We start from the raw sequence: 21,563 nt of genomic DNA on the forward strand, positions 1-21,563 counted from the left end.
GTTTTTTTTTTAATTTTTCACCATATTTTTTATTTTATTTTTAAATACAATATATGACATAATACAAATAATGGTATGTAAAGAAAGCCCTTCTTGTCGTGAAAAAAACAATATACCGTATATACTCGAGTATAAGCCGACCCGAATATAAGCCGAGGCCCCTAATTTTACCCCAAAAAACTGGGAAAACGTATTGACTCGAGTATAAGACTAGGGTGAGAAATGCAGCAGCTACTGGTAAATTTCTAAATAAAATTAGATCCTAAAAAAAATATATTAATTGAATATTTATTTACAGTGTGTGTATAATGAATGCAGTGTGTGTGTGTATGAATGCAGTGTGAGTGTATGAATGCAGTGTGAGTGTATGAATGTAGCGTGTGTATGAGTGCAGCGTGTGGGTATGAGTGCAGCGTGTTTATGAATGCAGTGTGTGTGTATGAGTGCAGTGTGTGTGTATGAGTGCAGTGTGTGTGTATGAGTGCAGTGTGTGTATGAGTGCAGTGTGTGTGTATGAATGCAGTGTGTGTGTATGAATGCAGTGTGTGTATGAGTGCAGTGTGTGTGTGTATGAGTGGTGTGTGTGTGTGTATGAGTGGTGTGTGTGTGTGTGTGTTGCAGAGCCTTGGTGGGGGGTGGGAATTTTTTTTTATTTTAATTTTTTTTTTATTATTATTTATTATTATTTTTATTTATTTAATTTAATTATTATTATTTTTTTATTATTATTTATTATTTAATTAATATTATTTTTTTATTATTACTAATTATTTTTTTTTCGTCCCCCCTCCCTGCTTGATACATGGCAGGGAGGGGGGCTCTCCTTCCCTGGTGGTCCAGCATTGGTAGTTCAGTGGGGGGAAGAGGGGGGCTGGCAGAGCTGTAACTTACCTGTCCTGCAGCTCCTGTCAGCTCTCTCCTCCTCCGCGCCGTCCGTGCAGCTCCCTCTGTCAGCTCCCAGTGTAAGTCTCGCGAGAGCCGCGGCTCTTGCGAGACTTACACTGGGAGCTGACCGAGGTGCTGAACGGACGGCGCGGAGGAGGAGAGAGCTGACAGGAGCTGCAGGACAGGTAAGTTACAGCTCTGCCAGCCCCAGTCTGTATTATGGCAATGCAAATTGCCATAATACAGACTATTGACTCGAGTATAAGCCGAGTTGGGGTTTTTTAGCACAAAAAATGTGCTAAAAAACTCGGCTTATACTCGAGTATATACGGTATAACTTGTATGGGAACCGTAAATGAGAGAGCGGAAAATTACAGCTAAACACAAACACCACAAAAGTGTTAAAACTGCTCTGGTCCTTAACGTACAAACATCGCAAAAACAGGCCGGTCCTTAAGGGGTTAATGTCTTTAGCACTGAGCAGTGTATTTAGGACCAATCACTGTTTGTGTGTTTGAATGTAAGCATGTTTTTGTATGGAGTGTGTGCAGGGCCGGACTGGGATAAAAATTCGGCCCGGGCATTTTTTTTATCACAGCAGCCCACTAAGAAGGGGCGGTGCAGAGAGGGTGTGTTTTGTCGTCACTAACGACAAACACGCCCCCTTCTCAAAGTGCAGGCCAGGGCAGACCATGCGCAGAGCTCTGCTAAAGAGCTCTAGCATGAGAAAAAAGCCCTGTATTTGTTCTGCACAGTGCAAGCAAATTTAATAACATGCTTGTACTGTGTTTCCTTGCAACTTGTCTCTGGTGTCTCTATAAATGGATACCAGGGGCAAAAATGCCAGGAAAGAGTATCGTGCTGTGTTTGGAGCCTGCTTGTGGTATTGTGTGTGTGTGTGTATAGAGTGAGCTGATTGTGGTGTGGTATTGTGTAATAAGGTCGGTTTTAGTCGTGTTGTGTTTGTGGTGTAATGTAATGCATATGTGGCTAGGGTCTGTAAAGAATGTGTGTATAGGGGATGTAGCAAGTGTGTGCATACAGGCTATAGTGTGTGTGTGTGTGTGTATATGTGATGTAGTGTTTGTAGAGAGTGTGTGTTTAGGGGTGTAGTATGTGTTTGCTTACAAGGAATCTAGTGTGTGTATAGGGTATCCAGAGTGTGTATGTCAGGAATGTAGTGTGTGTGTGCGTGTGTATATATATATATTTGGAAGTATTGTGTATGTGTGTGGTGCAGTGTGTTGGGGAGGTTCGGTGTGTATGTGAGGGGTGCAGTATGTGTGTATGATGGATGCTGTGTGTGATGTGTGTGAGGGTGCTGTGTATGAGGGTGCTGTGTATGATGTGTGTGAGAGTGCTGTGTATGATGTGTTTTGTGATAGTGCTGAGTGTGATGGGTGTGAGTCCTGAGTGTGATGTGTGTGAGAGTGCTGAGTGTGATAGTGCTGTGGATGATGTGTGTGAGTGCTGAGGGTGATGTGTGTGAGGGTGCTGTGTGTGAGAGTGCCGAGTGTGATAGTGCTGTGGATGATGTGTGAGAGTGCTGTGTGTGATGTGTGTGAGAGTGCTGTGTATGATGTGTTTTGTGATAGTGCTGAGTGTGATGTGTGTGTGAGTCCTAAATGTGATGTGTGTGAGAGTGCTGTGTGTGAGAGTGCCGAGTGTGAGAGTGCTGTGGACAATGTGCGTGAGTGCTGAGTGTGATGTGTGTGAGAGTGCTGTGTATGATGTGTTTTGTGATAGTGCTGAATGTGATGTGTGTGTGAGTCCTAAATGTGATGTGTGTGAGAGTGCCGAGTGTGATAGTGCTGTGGATGATGTGTGTGAGTGCTGAGTGTGATGTGTGTGAGAGTTCTGTGTGTGATGGGTGTGAGAGTGCTGTGTGTGAAAGTGCTGTGATGGGTGAGAGAGTGCTGTGTGTGATGGGAGTGAGAGTGCTGTGTGTGAAAGTGCTGTGATGGGTGTGAGACTGCTGTGTGTGATGGGAGTGAGAGTGATGGGTGTGAGAGTGCTGTGTGTGAAAGTGCTGTGATGGGTGTGAGAGTGCTGTGTGTGATGGGAGTGAGAGTGCTGTGTGTGATGGGAGTGAGAGTGCTGTGTGTGAGAGTGCTGTGTGTGAAAGTGCTGTGATGGGTGTGAGAGTGCTGTGTGTGATGGGAGTGAGAGTGCTGTGTGTGATAGTGATGTGTGTGCTGTGTGTGAATGTTAGAAGGGATTGAGTGTTGGGGGGGTAAAATAAAATAAAAGAGTATGCATTATGTCCCCCCCTCCCTTCTTACCTTTAGCCTGGGAGGGGGGGACCGGCATGCTGGTGAGTGGGAGGGGGGGACCGGCACTCCGACACCATCCCTGGTGGTCCAGTGGTGAGTGAACTCTAGCCTGAGGGCTAGAGTTCACTCTCGCGAGATCCGGTCGTTGCCATGGCAACGCGCCGGATCTCGCGAGAGGAACCCAGCGGAGCTGCAAGATAGAGCTCCGCCGGGTCCTCTACCTCCCTCCCCAGCCGCATGTCTCTCCAAGAGGGCCGGTGAGGGAGATCTCTGATCTCCTCACCGGCCCTTCATTGAAAACAGCGGGGCCGGCGCTCGGATAGTGCCGGCCCTGCATAGACCGGCAGGGAAGATCCTGGGACCTTCCCCTGCCGGCCTCGGCCCATGGCCACCGCGGCCCACCGGGCATTTGCCCGGTGTGCCCGATGGCCAGTCCGGGGCCTGAATGTGTGTAAGTGAATGTACTGGTGTGTTTGCACGTATTGGCATTTGAATGCAGGAGTGCATTTTTATTTAGTGTGGTTTTTGAATATGGTGGTGTGTTTTTTTTAGTGTTGACATTTGGATGCAGGGTTTTATTTGTGTGTACTGTAGGCGAAATGATGAGATGAATGCACATATACATACATACGTATACTTACATATACACACACATACACAGACACATAGGTACACACATGCAGTTACATAAAAACAGTCATACACAGACAAACACTGGCACATACAGATAGACACACATATAGATAAAAACACACACACATACAGACACAGAGAGAGACACACACATACAGACACATTGATACAAATACAGACACACAAACAGATACACAGACACACAAACAGATACACAGACACACACTGACACACATATACCAACACACATACAGATACACATGTATAAGTGTGTGTCTGTGTGTGTTTGTATAGTGAATGCAGTGTGTGTGCTTGTATAGGGGATAATGGTGTGAGGGAAGGGGTGATGGTGAGAGGGGGTGGGTGATGGTGTGGGGGGGTGAAGTGAGAGGGAGCTCAGGGAGGGGGGTGAGGATGAGAGGGAGGGGGTGATTGTGAGAGGGAGGGGGGAGATTGTAATAGGGAGGATGATTGTGAGGGGGTGATTGTGAGAGGGGAGGGGGGTGATAAGGGGAGGGGGGTGAAGTGAGAGGGAGCTCGGGGACGGGGGTGAGGTGCAGACCATGGATCTCGCGAGACCCAATCAGAGCATTGCTGTGGTAAACCGCGGCAACGCTCTGATTGGGCAGTGCTCGTAAGACACATGGTCTGCAGCTCTGCCCATTGCGGAGCTGCAGACCGTCTCGGCGATGGGCGCAGGAGAGGCATTGCAGTCTGCACCCCCCTAGTGAGTGGCACCTGGGGGCGCACTGCCCGCCCCACCCTTAGTACGCCACTGTGCACATCAATATGTTTTTTTTTTTTGTATTCTTTATTTTCTGTTGTGCGGTCACAAGCAGTATTATAACAGACACATTAGATATAACGTGGCATATGGATAAGCAGCACAGTTTTTGTTGAAATGTGGTATAGACAGTGGGTAGGCATAGATAAAGTGAAGCTTTTCTTACTGTGTGTGATAGTTGTGTGAAATAAAGTTTTTATGCTGTAGTGCCTGCTAGACAAGTTATAGGGTTAACGTTAACGTCCATATCTGAGAGCTGAGAGCTATTTCAACGTTTGGAGAGTATGCTAGGCAATGTAGCCGTGTTTCATCCACATGTGTGCAAGCTGAGACATAGTGTATGGCATGCTGGGTTATATCCCATGCAGGTCAGTCTGTGTAGCTTACTTTGCGCTTGGTAGCAGTGTAGTCTATCATTCAGTGTTTGCTGGTACTACGCTATGGGTCCTTCAATTAAGAGGGTTCAGTAAGATTATGTATACGAGGTAACAAGAGACGTTAAATTAAAATGAACTGATGAAGTATGGTAGGTCCGAGGTAGGTGAAGCCTACTTGGCCTGAAAGCGGCATAATATGACAGACGAGTTGGGGCGTTGGCCCTATGCTATATTTGTGTGCCGAAGTATTATGATAGTAAGTCCTGTGTGGACATGTATAGCCCTATGGTTAGGCAGGACATCAATATGTTTTTAAACAACAATAAATGTGTTTAGACATTAGTCTGTCTAAATAAGACATGTCATTATTGTTCTAAATAACATTTTAGTAGCATAATTTATTGTAAATTAGTCACCAAAATTTTCTCAGAACAGCCCTACCCTGGCTATATCTCCACTTACACCCCTAAAATTATTTTTTGTGTAAATTTGGAATGTTGGGAGGTATGCATACCTAATTAGCTATATTTCCTCTTGTGAATAAATCCTAACTTATTACATATGCCTTGCCATCCCACCATTCACCATCCCATAGCCACATTTATTATATCTTTATTTGTAAAACAATACATGCTAGGATCTCTGAAACCCCAGAATGTAACAAGAGAGTCAATCGGAACTACACGTCGTGTGGATTACGTTTTTCATCTACAAGGCTATCGGTTAGCTTCCTTTACTTTGTAAAATGGCATAATTTCATATTTGCATGACAGATGTACTTTCAAACTCTATTTTTTTTCCTTTTGCTTGAATTTTCCTACACAAATATTTGTATTTCTTTGTGTTTTCTTTCTATTTGCATGACATCTCGCTGCTTGAAAACAGACAAATTGCCATGGTTTATACTCTTTCTCTTGCAAATGACAGTTTGTACCTATATATGGAAGGATCATCAGCCACATAGAAACAGTTTATACTTTGAATCCACGTTTGTTGTGGAAACATATGAACAACCTGAAAAGGCAGTTCTAGCACTTTAACATCCTAACTCAAAAATGTAAATGTTATGATAGAGGCGATTTCATCTATACATATTTTACACAATGGATGATGGTCCATATGGGCAGGTGGGTCCCCGTTACCCCCATTCTCCTTATTGTTGTGTGTAAAAAAAAAAAAAAAAAAAAAAAAAAAAATCTAATCTAGCTATGTAATAATGTATGCTTTTTTTTTTTTATAAATGTTCTGGGTATAGACCTCCCAGGCATGCTTGATCTGCTCTATCAGGATTTCCGTATATTCTGTATATTCTAAAAGTCATTTCTGCATATTGTCCTGCCTTCTAGAGCAGTCACTGGGTAATATCATCAGAGGGGGAGTCAGACCCCTTTGAAAAGATTGTTGTTTCCCAGATATGTGTATCTATAGGTTTATGGTATTCAATTAGGACATGGCATATATCATTGAGTCAGAGGTTCAGTACGTAGGGTTAAAAGGGTAGAGCCCAACAAATAGGGGCTAGAGTCTCGTGACCTTCCATCTTCATAGTACAACCAGCTGCCATTGGTTTGAACTTTCATTTTGCATAACAAAGTTATGCAAAAAAAATGTAGCCCATAAAACCACATTACCGTCTCCTAAATTCCAGGAACGATACTCACGTCGGAGGCAAGCAAATTGTCTAGGACTCCATTCTGTATTGTTTAATCTCTATAGCTTGTCTAAACAGGAAAGCCCCTCTTCCTTCCACAATGTAAAATGAGTTTCAAAGCAGAAAACATTATTTCTGTATTTTTACAGTCAGAAAGGGAGAAGGAGGAGAAGAGATTACTCTGCCCAACTCAGAGCAACACAGAACTGTATAAATGCCCCTACAGCACTTTGCAAATCTCTGTATTTTACAAATAGACAAAGAGATGATTTAACTGTGCTTATTGTAATGTAAGCATTATTCTTAAAATGTATTAATTTGATATAATTTTTTATATCATTTAAGGAATCTGAATTACCAATAATGCCATTGGGGAGGATAATGTTTAATGTCTATCATTTGTCACCCCCCCCTCCCCAATGCCAACGCCAGTATGAAAACATCTTTTAAATATGGTAACAAGGGTCTGCAAATAAACAAAAAAAGTGAAAACCTAATGGCGAATGGACTAAGTAATATAGATTTAAAAAACAGCTCACTATAGTAGTAATGATGCCACCGATATAAGCAGTCAAACCATTTTAGAATGATTTAACACTTTACCTAGGGCAGTGATGGCGAACCTATGGCACGCGTGCCTCAATTGGGCCCTCCCTGTGGGCACCTGACCATGGGTGACGGGGGGCGCAGGCGCCAGTCGGCAGCAATGCTGGGGTCTGCCAGGTGCTGCTCCCCACCTCTACTAGCAGGGCCGGACTGGCCCACCGGGATACCGGGAAATTTCCCGGTGGGCCGTGGCACCTGGGGGCTGCTCTGGCAATATATGTGCCACTGGGTGGCCGGTCCGGTGGCACACACTTTGAGGGGGCCGGCCGGCAGGCGGCCGCATTGCACGCTGCAGCCTCGCCGGTCCGGCAGCACTGTTAATGCTGAGGGCTGAAGGGGGAGGGAGCATATCTCTACCATGCTCCCTCGCGGTTCCCACAATCCCCAGCACGGATGAGAGAACGTTAGAGAGAACGACAGAGGGGGGGGAAGGTGAAAAGAGAGAGAGAGACAGAGGGGGGGTGTGAAGAGAGAGAGACAGGGGGGGGTGTGAAGAGAGAGAGACAGAGGGGGGTGAAGAGAGAGAGAGAGAGACAGAGGGGGGGTGAAGAGAGAGAGACAGAGGGGGGGTGAAGAGAGAGAGACAGAGGGGGGGTGAAGAGAGAGAGACAGAGGGGGGGTGAATAGAGAGAGACAGACAGAGGGGGGAGTGAATAGAGAGACAGACAGAGGGGGGAGTGAATAGAGAGACAGACAGAGGGGGGAGTGAATAGAGAGAGAGAGAGACAGAGGGGGGTGAATAGAGAGAGACAGAGGGGGTGAATAGAGAGAGACAGAGGGGGTGAATAGAGAGAGACAGAGGGGGAGTGAATAGAGAGAGAGAGAGACAGAGGGGGAGTGAATAGAGAGAGAGAGACAGAGGGGGGTGAATAGAGAGAGACAGAGGGGGGTGAATAGAGAGAGAGAGATAGAGGGGGTGAATAGAGAGAGAGACAGAGGGGGGTGAATAGAGAGAGAGAGAGAGACAGAGGGGGTGAATAGAGAGAGAGACGGGGGGGTGAATAGAGAGAGAGACAGAGGGGGGTGAATAGAGAGAGAGACAGAGGGGGGTGAATAGACAGAGAGACAGAGGGGGGTGAATAGAGAGAGAGACAGAGGGGGGTGAATAGAGAGAGAGACAGAGGGGGGTGAATAGAGAGAGAGACAGAGGGGGGTGAATAGAGAGAGAGACAGGGGGGAGAGTGCCACAGGGAGAGGGGGGAGAGTGAGACACAAGGGTGGAGAGAGGGGCAAATAGAGAGAGACAGGGGGAGGGAGAGTGCCACAGGGAAAGGAGGGATAAAGAGACAGAGGGGGGAGAGTGAGACACAAGGGGAGAAAGAGGGGCGAATAGAGAGAGACAGAGGGGAGGGAGAGTGCCACAGGGAAAGGGGGGAGAAAGAGACAGAGGGGAGAAAGAGGGGTGAATAGAGAGAGACAGAGGGGTTGGGAGAGTGCCACAGGGAAAGGAGGCAGAAAGAGACAGAGGGGGGAGAGTGAGACACAAGGGGAGAAAGAGGGGTGAATAGAGAGAGACAGAGGGGGAGGGAGAGTGCCACAGGGAAACTCTAGCCCTGGAGCTACGGGCTAGAGTTCACTCTCACCACTGCGACCACCAGGGATTCCTGGTGGTCCAAGTGGTGAGAGTGAACTCTAGCCCCATACAAACACTGCCCACACACACCATACACATTCACACACTGCCCCCCCATACACACACACAGACCCCCATACACACATTGCCCCACGCACCCTACACACTGAACCTTTCACACACATTGCACCCCTCACACATTGCACCACTGCTCCTATACCCTACTACAGCCCCATATCCCAGCAGACCCCAGGTAAGTTGTCAAACTGTACTTAAACGGTTTGACTACTTACTCTGGGAGCGGGTCCCGGCACTCCTGGCACCATACCCACTACACAGAGCAGTAGTGGTTATTGTGCATGGATTATTTCTTTAAATAATCTATAGGTGCCCCTCCTGAGATCAGGCTCTGGATCCGCCACTGATTTATATATATATATATATATATATATATATATATATTCCTATTATATTTACACATATATTAATGTACATTTATATATGCATAATACACTAAGAAATGTCATTGATATGTACAATATGTAATAAGCAGATATTGGCCCAGTCTTGTTGCTAGGTGCATAATCCAGCACAATAACATATTTAAAGTGAAGAGTGCACCCACAGGACCTCAAAATAAACAAGATAACGTCATTTTTTACAGTTGTGCCCTACATACATTCACCATTTCAGTCCCATTACCAAGCTTTCCTTATTATGTCAAGGTAGTTGGACTGAAACATTGGTTATATGCAAAGTCACGCCTGCTTAAAATAAATCTGCACTCTTTTTTTTTTAAGCCTATATGTGCTTTTTTTCACGTTGGAGTAATAATTTTAATTTTAAGTTATCTTTTCTTACTCTGTATCTGCACACTATGCTGGCACGACGCATTATGGGGCTGGTAAATAATTTTTTTCCAGGGCTGCTTTTAATTCCCAGTCCGGCTCTGTCTACTAGTAACACCGGAGAGCGGGAAGATCCCCTGCTGGAACATCTGCTAAGTCCTGCAGTAGCGGAGTAAACAGTGCCTGGCAGACCACATTTTAGAAGGCAAATCTTTCAAAACCGGGTTGACTATTTACAATGGGAGACTACAGGTGCTGTACTGTTTATGGTAGTGTTATATTGAGCTGTAGGGGTTATGGTGCTTGGCACTATATAGTGCTCCATTACTATATATATATATATATATATATTTTTTTTTTTTTTTTTTTTTAATTCTTTATTTTTGTTGTGGAAGATTTCCACGGGTTGTGGTGATAGTATACAATTTCCAGTTCAAAAAGAATAAAAGCAAACCTATAAAAAGGTATAATACAAACATAAGAAACAAGCATCGCTATACTTTAGTGGCATATAATAATAAATTGCGACTGAGCAGGTGGGTCCCCTGTGGTTAGGCCATTAGATTACTGTGTGGATCCCCTTATGTGTCCCTGTGAGGTCCCCTCTTTTCTTGCTCCTCAGTCATGGGTGTCATCCCTATCCCGCTATTTGTTAGGTATCTTTCCTGTTCTATAGTGTGGTACATGTGCCTCCCAACCCTTGCCCTTCTTCACTTCCTCCTCTCCTTCAGTCTCTTTTTCATCTCTTTGGTATTCGGGTCGCCCGGTTGTCTCTCAATGCGTCCCCCGCTGTTAATTGGCGGGGCATGTCCGTGGGTTGTCCCCTTACAGTCATATTAATGGGCTGAGAGGTCCCCCGGATCCTGTGGTGGTTGTGGTGCCTGATCGTGCGTCTGGTCCCTGTTTGTCACCCACTGGTGACCTGTCTATCCCCCCGTTCCCCTTCTGTGTTTCTCACGAAGATCGTCTCCCCCCCGTCCATTTTGTACCCCCGCTGTGGTCCCCCTCTATCTTAGGTAGTTAGTGCCCGTGTCTCGGACCTGGGTGAGTACGGTGGCAGCTCAGGTGGGGGATGTAGAGCCCTACAGACATTTACAGCCCTTTAAGACATTTTTGGTACCTCATACTAGCTGCTCTTGTGGGGTATATTAAAACAGGTTATGGACAACCCTCGGACAGCTCATATAGAGCGAATGGTATGCATGTTAGTGTAACATTCTCAAAACTAAAGTTAAAAAATAAATAAATAAAAAATAAATAAACATTTTAGAGTAGTATGTTATCTTCTTTGGGGCCACCCTTGGATAGCTGGTGCAGAGTTAAATATATGCATATTGGTATAACTCTCTCGCCTCTTGCCTAGAATTTAACGTGAGCAGTTTAAAGTAACCCCTTAGTGGCTCATGTGGAGTCTGACAGAAAAAAAAAAAAGGAAAAGGAAAAACTATATGGTATAACCTTGTAACCTCTTGTATAAAGTTTAAGATATGGTGACCTGTAACGTCTCATGTAGAGTTTAAAGTCTCACAGTCTGGTGGTTTGCGGTAGCAGTTCATATGGGGTAAGGGCAGTCCTTTCGGCTGCGATCTTTCTTCAGGGCTAGCCGCACTATGGAGGTTGCTTTTGTGTAGATCGCCGTTCCGCCGCCGCCATGCCAGTTTTTTCTCCCCTCTCGGTGGAGAGTTTCTCCGCTGGGTTCGCTCGGTTCGCTCCTAGTGGAGCGGGCTGCAGCTGCGGTAACTGAAGTCGCCTCAGAAAGTCCATGGGGTCATCTGTGACAGAGAGCGAAAGCACTGCTTCCCAGTGTGACACTACCAGGGTACCCGACGCTCCCCACCGGTACCTGATTCCGTGGTCTCTAAGCAGTTTGGTGGTTGGCATGAATTTGCGTCTATCCAACAGGACCGCAAATGGTAAGTCGTCAAAGATTCTCACTTGGCAGCTATCCACCCTGGTGTGGGGTGTATTCCGTGAGCGGGACAGGATCGCTGTGCTCCCAGTGACAGCGATTATGTCCCTGGGAGCGTCCACTGGGGCCGTCGCGGCCTTTCGGATCCAGAATGCCATAGCCATAGGCGGCAGCCCTCCCTCTCCCCTCACCTTCATCACTGTGGCCAGTTTGTTAGCGAACTCCTCCGCTTCAGGCCCCACTGTTTCGGGCACCCCACGGATGCGTATATTTTTCTTGCGGTGTCTTGCCTCCATGGCCGTGACGGTGCGGGTGAGTCGCTGGAGCTGCTGGGAAAGGTCCTCTACATTAGCCCGGGTCTCTGCGAGGGTGTAATGATATTGATGTTACAAAGTTTTGGAGTCCAGTAGCCAGATCAGCAATGTTTTCTGCCAGAGGTAGCCACTCGTTACCCAGGTAGTTGAGCCCCTGAGCCTTGAGTGGCCTTCTGGTCTTAAGCAGAGATGGGAGACTGGAACAGAGAGATGATAATCGTAGTGAGGCAAGCCGAGGTCAGTGGGAAGGAGAAGCAGCAAAGTCAAAACGGTCCAAAATCAGCAACAGGTAGGAGAAACAGGAACAAGCTTGATTAGAGAGTACAGGAACCACAATAATCTGGCAAAGGTACAGAGACAGGAAGTGGCTTTTATAGGCCAAGAACCAGACACATGACCAGACACAGCTGAAGAGACTTGTCACTGATACCAATGCTTATAGAGTCAAGGTTACCAGATTTCAGGTACATTTGCAAAAGGCAGGCTGGTGTAGTGGTAAGGAAGAGGTTTAGCAGCATGTAAACCAGGGTTCAAAACCCAGCAGAGTCAGTTCCTCACAGAGGGTGTTATTACGTTCCTCTTCTTGGTTCTCTACTGCTCCAATGTGGGCCTTGATGCCGCCTAGTTCTCTGGGGACCTCATCCAGGTCCTTCTTCCAGACTACTCTGACTCGAGCAGGAGCCTTTTGATATCCCCTTTGGGTGATGTATCTGAATCAGAGTCATCTCTCCTGTATATCCCACTAGGAGCTTGTGTTGATTCTGGTGCCTCCTCGTCCGGGGACATCTCTGACTCACTGGAGCCTCGAGGCCTGCTAGGCGCCATCTTAGGCTGTGCTAGCTGTTGTGGCCTATCGAACGACCACCTGATGTCTGGCATTTTGGAAGCCTCAGAAGCCAGCAATTTTCTATGTTTGCGCCCCATCTCTCTTTTGGGGGGTTCAGGGTCGCCAGGAGCCCGGTTGTGGCGTTAGTCTACAGGCTTTTCGTAGCCTGTTGATGTGTTTTTTAGTTGATTTTCCAGGAGATCTCTGTACACACGTCTGCTTAACCTGTTACACACCTGGAATCTAAAGCCAAATCTGGAGCCAAAACTGCTTCTTATCTGCAGTTCTGTCTGCTTCCGCTGATTAGATCAGGCTCACAGAGTAGCATTGTGGACATAATTTGCATGTGCGGCCATCGCTGCAATACTACAATCAAATATTTTACATCCTCACGCCTTGATGTCAAGAACCGAGTCTGACTTTGATGCACCATCTACAAGAGAACAACTAGAGGTGTGTTTAACTCTGCAATGTAAACCTTGACATAAAAACACAACAAAAAAAAAAAAACAGGGACACTATACAAAGACTACTTCATTTATATAAAATGATCAGGGTGCCTATAGTGTCCATTTAATAATTGAAAGGGACATTTTTTTTTAGCAAACAAGTTTTAAGATCCCACAGGTAGGCAAGTTATTTTTTAGGCCCCTTCCTTCATTGTTCACATAGGGAAGGGGAATGGGGCCAAGCAAATTCATGCTTCTAAGGCCCCTCTCTAACCTCTGGATTCTAGGTAGCAACCTAAGGTCACCTTATGGTTAATCTTGCCCTACTTTTTAGGTCAATAGATACAATTCCTTTTTGTGCAGACACTTAATACAATCAGTATACCAGAACATGCTGGTTCTGAATGTTCAGGGCAAGAGGATTATGTTCTGTTAATACAATCACACGGTTTGCACAAGTATATCCAAATGTTGGCAGCATTGACTAAATTTCGATGTTTGAACATAATACAGTGAATTGAAGATTATGCTAGCTTTAGTGTACTAATAATCTTAATTTTAATAAAGACAGGAGGCGAGTATTTTGCATATCTCTCTTTACTAAAACTCCATAGCAGTAAAGAAAGTGATAATAAGAACCAATCAAAAAACAGTAGGAGGTATAGTATTCCCAGTGAACAGGCTCCACCCCCTCTTTCAACTAGCGACATCGCAGACGGCAAAGTTCAAATAAAGTTGAGTCGAAACCAGTCTTGGGTCTGTAACAGAAGAATAAATCCGAATGTCTTAGGACCATCCATGTGGAGTGTAGGGGAAAACTTGGGGGAATCAATCCAAACCAGTTAGGATAAACTTGGGATAATCCACATAGCGATAGTTGGAGGTCCACGTTGAGTTACGCTGAAACGAGAGTGTGGAATAGGTTAGGTACTAGTCGAGAGACTTTGAAAGCATTGGAGACATTCGTACAGTATTTTTATGTAAGATTATATAATTAAGTAGTAATATGCAGGTAATACATACATTTCTTACTAAAGAACCACAGGGCATAATAGTCATGATCTAAGATATCTACAGAATATGTAGAACAGTCGAATATGCAGAGAGAGCAGAGACTAGTTCCCTGTAGAAGATAGGAGAATAGGAGAAGGACAGTATAGAAAAATTTGAAAACCGAAAGGGTGGGTATGGGTGGGAAAATACTCGCCTCCTCTCTTTATTAAAATTAAGATTATTAGTACACTAAAGCTAGCATAATCTTCAATTTTATTACATGACAGGAGGCTTCGTATTTTGCATTTTTAACGCTGATGTAATAAGGAAAAAGCCACGCAGGAGTTCGGTCTAAAGTAGAAGGTCCGGAAAGTGGATTCGCGGGACCAGTCAGCCGTGCGTAGGACATCTGATAGTGAAGCTCCGGCTGTGAAGGCCGAAGAAGCAGCCGCGCCTCTCACCGAATGAGCCCCGAAAGAGGCATCCACGCCTGCCAGTGACAAGATCCAGAAGTGGTAGAGAAAACTGGATTGTGAGGTTTGACATAGGAGATCAGAAGTTGACCGGAGGGAGTCGGGCGGAGAGAGGCGGTAGCCGTCATGTAGCTGCGTAAGGTTGCGACCACGCACAATTGAGGTTCCGTGAGGAAAAAGGGATAAAAAATAGTGGTAGAGTTAGATTTGGTGCGTCGGGAGACATGGAATGTCACCCCTTCAGGATCCATTGAAAAGGCATTGGCTTCGAAGGCTCTAACGTCGGATACCCGACGAAAGGAAACTAGGCAGAGCAATACCGTCATTTTGGCTGACAGTTGGCGGAGTGAGAGTCTGTCGTTAGGCGGCCATTCTCTTAGGAAGTTGAGGACGAGGTCCACATCCCATAGATGATTGTATTTGGGGGCCGGAGGGAGTTTGAGTCTCATGGCCCTCAGTAGTCTACATACCATAGGATCCTTGCCCACCGGAATTCCTTGGATGGGGATATGGGCCGCTGAGATCGCTGATCGGACTACGTTAATAGTCCTATAAGATTTTCCTGTTGTAAAAAGTGACGTCAGGAAGTTCAGGACGGTGGGAATAGGTGCCGTAAGTGGATTGAGGTCCCGTTCCAAGCACCAAGAGGACCAGGAGGTCCAAGCAGAGAGGTAGCATAGTCTCGTCCCCGGTGCCCACGACTCCCATAAGAGGTGCCTAGCAGTCTGCGATAGTTCGCTGACTCGCCAGGTGCCCCGGAAAGAGTCCAAGCCACCAGGGAGAGTGTCTCTTCCATTATTAGCGGATGGGGGTTCCCCTTCGGATCCCTGAGGAGGGTCGGATGGGACGGCAGTAAGAGCGGATCTGCGTAGGATAGTGCTAGAAGGTCCGGGAACCACGGTTGACTCTGCCATAGGGGGGTAATCAGGAGCAGAGAGATCTGGTGTGTCTTCAGATAGTGGAGAGTCCTCGCTATCATGGCGAATGGGGGAAATGCGTAGGCGCCGAAGGGGGGCCAGGTCTGGAGGAAAGCGTCCACTGCTCTGCATTCTGGGTCCGGGAGCCAGCTGAAGAAGTCTGGCGTTTGTCTGTTGTTGCGGGAAGAGGTCTAGATGGAAGGGTCCTCTCCTTCTCGAGCGGGCATTGAATATATCTGGATCCAGCATCCAATCGCTGCCGTCTCTCCAATGGCGAGAGAACCAGTCGGCTGTTAAATTCGTCTCCCCTGGGAGATATTCCGCCTTGAGGGAAATGTTGCGTGGGAGACAGAAGTCGAACACCTCTTTCGTGAGTTCGGATAGGAGTCGTGAGCGGGCTCCGCCTAAGCGGTTGATGTAGCGGACGGCTGAGATGTTGTCCATCCTGAGGAGAATGCAAAAATGTGATTTGTCCTTTGCCAGACTGCGTATGGCGAAGGAGCCTGCCAGGAGTTCGAGGCAGTTGATGTGTAGGTTGAGTTCCTGTGGAGTCCAGGTTCCCCTTGTCGATACATCCTCGCTCGTGGCGCCCCAACCCCAAAGGCTGGCGTCCGATTCCAGCACGAAATCTGGAGTTTCGCCGAAGATAGCTCGGCCGTTCCAGGCCTGCATGCTGTCCAGCCACCATTGAAGTTCCTCCCGGACTTCTGCCGTCACTGGTACAGGCTGATCGTAAGTGGGGTTCTGGCGGAGGAAGGATGCCTTGAGGCGTTGCATCGCCCTGTATTGGAGCGGGCCCGGGAAGATGGCTTGGATGGATGCCGAGAGGAGGCCTACGATTCGAGCTAGATTGCGTAGGGGAACTGATTGGCATCGTATCGTCTTTCGGATTTCCTTCCGAATCGCTGCGATCTTGGTCGTCGGTAGACGCAGCGTGCTGGAGACCGAGTCGATTTCGAAGCCCAGGAACTGTATGGTTTGGGACGGAGTTGTAGCGGATTTCTGATGGTTTATCGTAAACCCTAGGGATTCTAGGAGTTCCATGGCAAAACGTGTGTGTAGTCTGAGTCTTGATTTGATGGAGCAGAAGATTAGGAGGTCGTCCAGGTATATAATGCAGCGAATTCCTCTTGCGCGCAGATGAGTAACTACCGGCTTCAACAGTTTGGTGAAACACCATGGGGCCGAACTGAGGCCGAAAGGGAGGCAAGTGAATTGCCATGGTTGGTCGTTCCACAGGAAGCGGAGGAAGCATCTGCTGTTGATATGAACCGGTACTGAAAGGTAGGCATCCTTGAGGTCCAATCTTTTGAACCAATCGCCGTCTTGTAGGAGGTCCCGTAAAAGGTGGATTCCCTCCATTTTGAAGTGGCGGTAGACCACGTGAGCATTGAGTGTACGTAGGTTTATGACCGGTCAGAGGTCTCCTGTCTTCTTTTTCACTAAGAAAATGTTGCTGAAGAATCCTCCGGCGTCTGTGGCGGGTTCTATCGCCCCCTTGTTGTAGAGTTCCTGAAGTTCGGCTTGGATGAGCTTGGAGTCCTCTGTCGAACAGTTGATCGGTCGTGGTGGGGACTCTTGGTAGGGTGTGCTGACAAAATCTATGATGTATCCCTGTACCGTCTGGAGTATCCAAGCGTCTGACGAAATGGTCGTCCAGTTCTGAAAGAAAAGAGAGAGACGGCCTGCATGCAAGGTGGTCATAGGTAGATGATAGCTTACCTGGAGTGAAGCGGGATCTGCCACGTCCTCGGGTACTGCGTCCCCTGTCTGAGCCTCTTGAGAAGGTGAAAGGTTGGCGGTATCCCGTTTCTGGGTAGAAGGGTTGCGGTCTTGAGGATCGGGGGCCTGATGGCCAGAAACGGCTGGCAGCACGGCCCCTGTGGCGGCCAGCCCGTCCAAAAACACCCCTAGTGGGGTATTGTCTGAAAACCCTCCTCATTGAGGTCTGGGCTTTACTCAATGAGGTAAAGACGTTGACGTGGCGATTCAATTCCTTTAGGAAAGGGTCTCCAAATAACTTGCCCTGTGCCAGAGGTCCGAGTTCCTTGGTGCCCAAATCCACCAACTTCCCGTCTATGCGGAGAAGTGCTGCCTTACGCCTCTCAGATGAGAGGGCCACATTTGCGTTTCCGAGGAAACAAAAACCGCGTTGAGCCCATTCGCGGATATCATGAGCCCATTCTCTGACCATATCGGCATCGAATTGGTCTGCCCGTTGGAAAGCATCGTCTGCCAGGTACATAATGCGTGATAGGGGTCCGGAGGTATCTAGGAGTTTGTCTTGGACTCCTTTGAATCCCCTCTCCACCCCGCGGCGGGGGTTGTGACCGCCTCTACTCATGAAGGTAGTGATTACTTGGTCGAATTCAGGTGTCATGGCTACTTGATCTGGCAGGGAAGGGCGGGGACATTCCGATCTCAGTCGGTTGCGAACTACCTTGTCCATGGGTTTACGCATCCATAAGTGCATAAACTTAGCCAGGTGTTCCGGGGGTGTCCAGTCTGTCGAGCGGGGGTGTCTGATGTTACGTGGATCAAAGAGTGTCTGGCCCATGGGGTCCAGAATAGCTTCGTCCTGAGGCAGGGTGTTGTCCCCTGTCCATTGCCATTCTGCAGCGAGAGAGTCTGAATCCCCTGTATGAAAGGGTTTAGATCTTGAGTCCCAGGCGTCGTCGTCAGAATGGGATGCGTTAGCTTGCCATTCGTCCAAGATGGCCATAGTGCCATCGATATCTTCTTCCTCCTCTGAGGATAGTACTTGGGTAGGAGCAGGGGCGACAGATGTAGTCGTTTTGCTCCGCTTGGTGGGTCTTTTGCCTTTGTTCAGTTTGGGGTCTGTTTCCCCTTTCCAATGGCGTTTACTAGCCCGGGTGTCGTCTTTAGACTGGGTTTCAGAGTCTTCAGACTCAGTGTCTTGACATGAGTGGCGTGGCTTGGAGCGTTCTGGTTGAGCGGCCATCATGTGTGATAGGGCCTTTTCCATAGACGCGGCCACTGCTGCATTAACCATGGATTGAAAATCCACTGGGGTACTTTGTGAGTCTTCCATAATGTTTGGTAAGGACTTGGCACTGGTAAGAGGGCAGTAAGGCAGGGGTCAACGGTAGGAGAGTATCCTACGATAGTTATGGTACCAGCAGTACCAGGTATAACCCCAGCAGGGTAGTATTGGGTTTTATAGTCTGGGCAGCACCCAGTATACAGAGGTTGCAATAGCAGAGCTCTGATAGACAGTCTGGGCAGCACCCAGGATACAGAGATTACAACAGTAGAGCTCTGATAGGCAGCCTGGGCAGCACCCAGTATACAGAGGTTACAACAGTAGAGCTCTGATAGGCATTCACCTTTATGGGGTTTGACCCCAGGGAGCACAGGGTATTGAGCCCTATAGTGCACATATACCACAGGAGTAACAGAGACTGTCTGTGGGGACCCCTGCCTGGATGAGAGCAATGTGAGTTGATAGCAATCTGAAACAGTAAGGGAGTATGAATGAATAACTAGATGTGACAACAGGCGGATTAACATAAACCTGAGCAGAAAAGGATATAAATATATATGCTTACCTTGGAGGTTCCGAGTAGATGCAGATCTCAGCAACCGAGTGTGTATGAGGCTCCAAGATGGCGGCCGCGGGTCTCGCGATTCGCAAGATCCAAGATGGCCGCCGTCACACTGAAAGTGTGGGAAAGTAGATCCGGCCGCCGGCCGGAGCGTTAAAACGCGCGGTTAGGCGTCCGGGAGTGGAAAGGGCTGTGTAGCCAAGGATTCCTTAGAGAAAGGGGGATAAAAAACGGCGAAAATGCCCGGAATAAAACGGAAACCGGGAGGGATAAGCAGGGTGCCCAGAGTACAAAAGGGCAAAGGTAAATAAAGGAGCCTCAAGCAAATAGAAAATATCAGAAAAAGAGGCAACAAGGTATAAGCAAAGTGAGGCAATAAAGAATAAGAGTGTAAACAGTAAATAACAGGGTTATAACAAAGTCAAATAAAACAAATACTGAATAAATGTGAGGAGCTTAATATTCTGACCTGTCTGCTGATGGAGCAGTAAAGAAAGAGGGGGTGGAGCCTGTTCACTGGGAATACTATACATCCTACTGTTTTTTGATTGGTTCTTCTTATCACTTTCTTTACTGCTATGGAGTTTTAGTAAAGAGAGATATGCAAAATACGAAGCCTCCTGTCATGTAATAAAATTGTATTTTTCAGTATTAAAGGTCTGCGATTTTCTGCAATGACCCTGTTGTGCCCTATCAATATGTTCTCCACTTTTGTTTAGATTCCAGTAGCTGAAAGCGAGGTGGCCACAAAGATTGCTATTGAAGCCGGTTTCCGTCACATTGATGGGGCATACTTATACATCAATGAGAAAGAGGTAGGGCAGGCGATTCAAGAAAAGATTAAAGATGGAACCGTAAAAAGAGAAGACTTGTTCTACACTGGGAAGGTGAGACATCAGCAGATTTATTTGTGAATTTGTGGAGAATATTCAGAATTGTCCAATGTATAATGTGTTCACATTTTTAAACTGGCTCAACAGCTTTAAGATATTTGTAATAACACATGCACTTCTGTTTCCACCCATGTGAAACATATTTTATTTCAGCATTTTTCAGTTTTTTTTTTTAAAAAACAATTCTGTATGAAAAGTTTTTCATGCTCTGTTAATTAATGTACATTTCATGTGCTTTGGTATAATCTCTGCAAAATACTGATTTGTTTTTCTTTTTATATAGTTGTGGTCGACTTTTCATACTCCAGATTTGATTCAATCACATCTAAAACAGTCCCTTGAGACTCTCCAACTAGAATACATGGATCTCTACCTCATCCACTGTCCCATTAGCTTAAGGGTAGGTTTGTAGGAAACATTTAAAAAAAAATGTTTTTGAAAAAAAAAAGTTAATGTTAAACTGGTAAATAAATTAAAAACTACTTGAGAGCATAAACTGTTGTCTTCAAAAGCTTGATCAAAAACAAGCGCCACAGCTATTTATAAATTTGCACATGAGATATTTTTAATAGATTCACACACACAGCTCACTGTAGTTGTTATGGTACTTGTGTTCCTTTAACATACAAAAGCTCTAAGCATTATACCCACTACAGCAATATGTTATAGTTATGGTGGCAGGGTTTCCCTGTCGCCCCCTCATTGTAAGTAGTCAAACTGTTTTAAAGTGAGGGGTTTCCTTGCTTCACTTCCAATCTCCACTACTTCAGAGAGAGAGGAGATGTCTTTATGTGAGGCTGGACAGGAAGTGGGAGGGACCATGTCCCATCTGCCCAATACCAGCCTCTCACACAAGAAATGCCCATAGACATAGAATACATAGACGCCGCATTCTCTGCTGAGCAGCACAGGGGTATTAACACTGTAGAGGTAGGGGTATTAACACCATAGGGGTAGGGGTATTAAGGATTAGGAAAAGGGGTATTAACACTGTATTAAAACTTAAATGGAGATGTAAGCGTCATAACTGGATCATGGCGCAATAGAAGAAGGTTTGATGAATCATATTTTCTTTTAGGTCAGGTGGATGTGGGTAGTTTACCTGGGGAAGAGGTGGTAGCAGGATGCCCTCTGGGAAGAAGGCAGGCCGGCAGAGGCAGTATTAATGTTCTCTTGGCAATGTTCTGCCTCAAAATTCCTCAGATTTTAATCTAATTGAGCATCTGTGGGATGTTCTAAAGTAACAAATTCTATCAATGGATGCCCCATCTTGCAACTTGCAGGATTTAAAGTATTTGCTGCTAATATCTTGGTGACAGAAACCACGGGACACATTTACAGGCAGGCCTGGACTGGCCATTGGGCACACCGGGCAAATGCCCGGTGGGCAGCGGTGGCCATGGGCCGAGGCCGGCAGGGGATATCACAGGATCTCCCCTGCCGGTCTATGCAGGACCAGCACTATCCGAGTGCCGGCCCTGCTGCATTGCATGATGGGCTGGTGGGTAGATACAAGATCTCCCTCACCGGCCCACATACAGTGTATTACAGCTGCCGGCGGGGAAGAGAGGGAGGGAGACAGGAGAGAAACCT

At 46.7% G+C, this 21,563-nt stretch overlaps 1 protein-coding gene across 1 annotated transcript in view; it reads left to right on the top strand.

Annotated features, from left to right (window-relative positions):
- The window catches only part of LOC134602591 (aldo-keto reductase family 1 member C1-like), a 43,242-nt gene that overhangs the window by 9,804 nt on the left and 11,875 nt on the right, over positions 1 to 21,563 (top strand). The window contains exons 2-3 of the mRNA XM_063447613.1: positions 19,797 to 19,964; positions 20,254 to 20,370. Of these exons, the coding sequence (XP_063303683.1) occupies positions 19,797 to 19,964; positions 20,254 to 20,370 (285 nt within the window). The remainder of the gene's footprint in view (positions 1 to 19,796; positions 19,965 to 20,253; positions 20,371 to 21,563) is intronic.

This window comes from Pelobates fuscus, chromosome 3 (assembly GCF_036172605.1).
Source record: "Pelobates fuscus isolate aPelFus1 chromosome 3, aPelFus1.pri, whole genome shotgun sequence".
Taxonomy (NCBI): domain Eukaryota; kingdom Metazoa; phylum Chordata; class Amphibia; order Anura; family Pelobatidae; genus Pelobates; species Pelobates fuscus.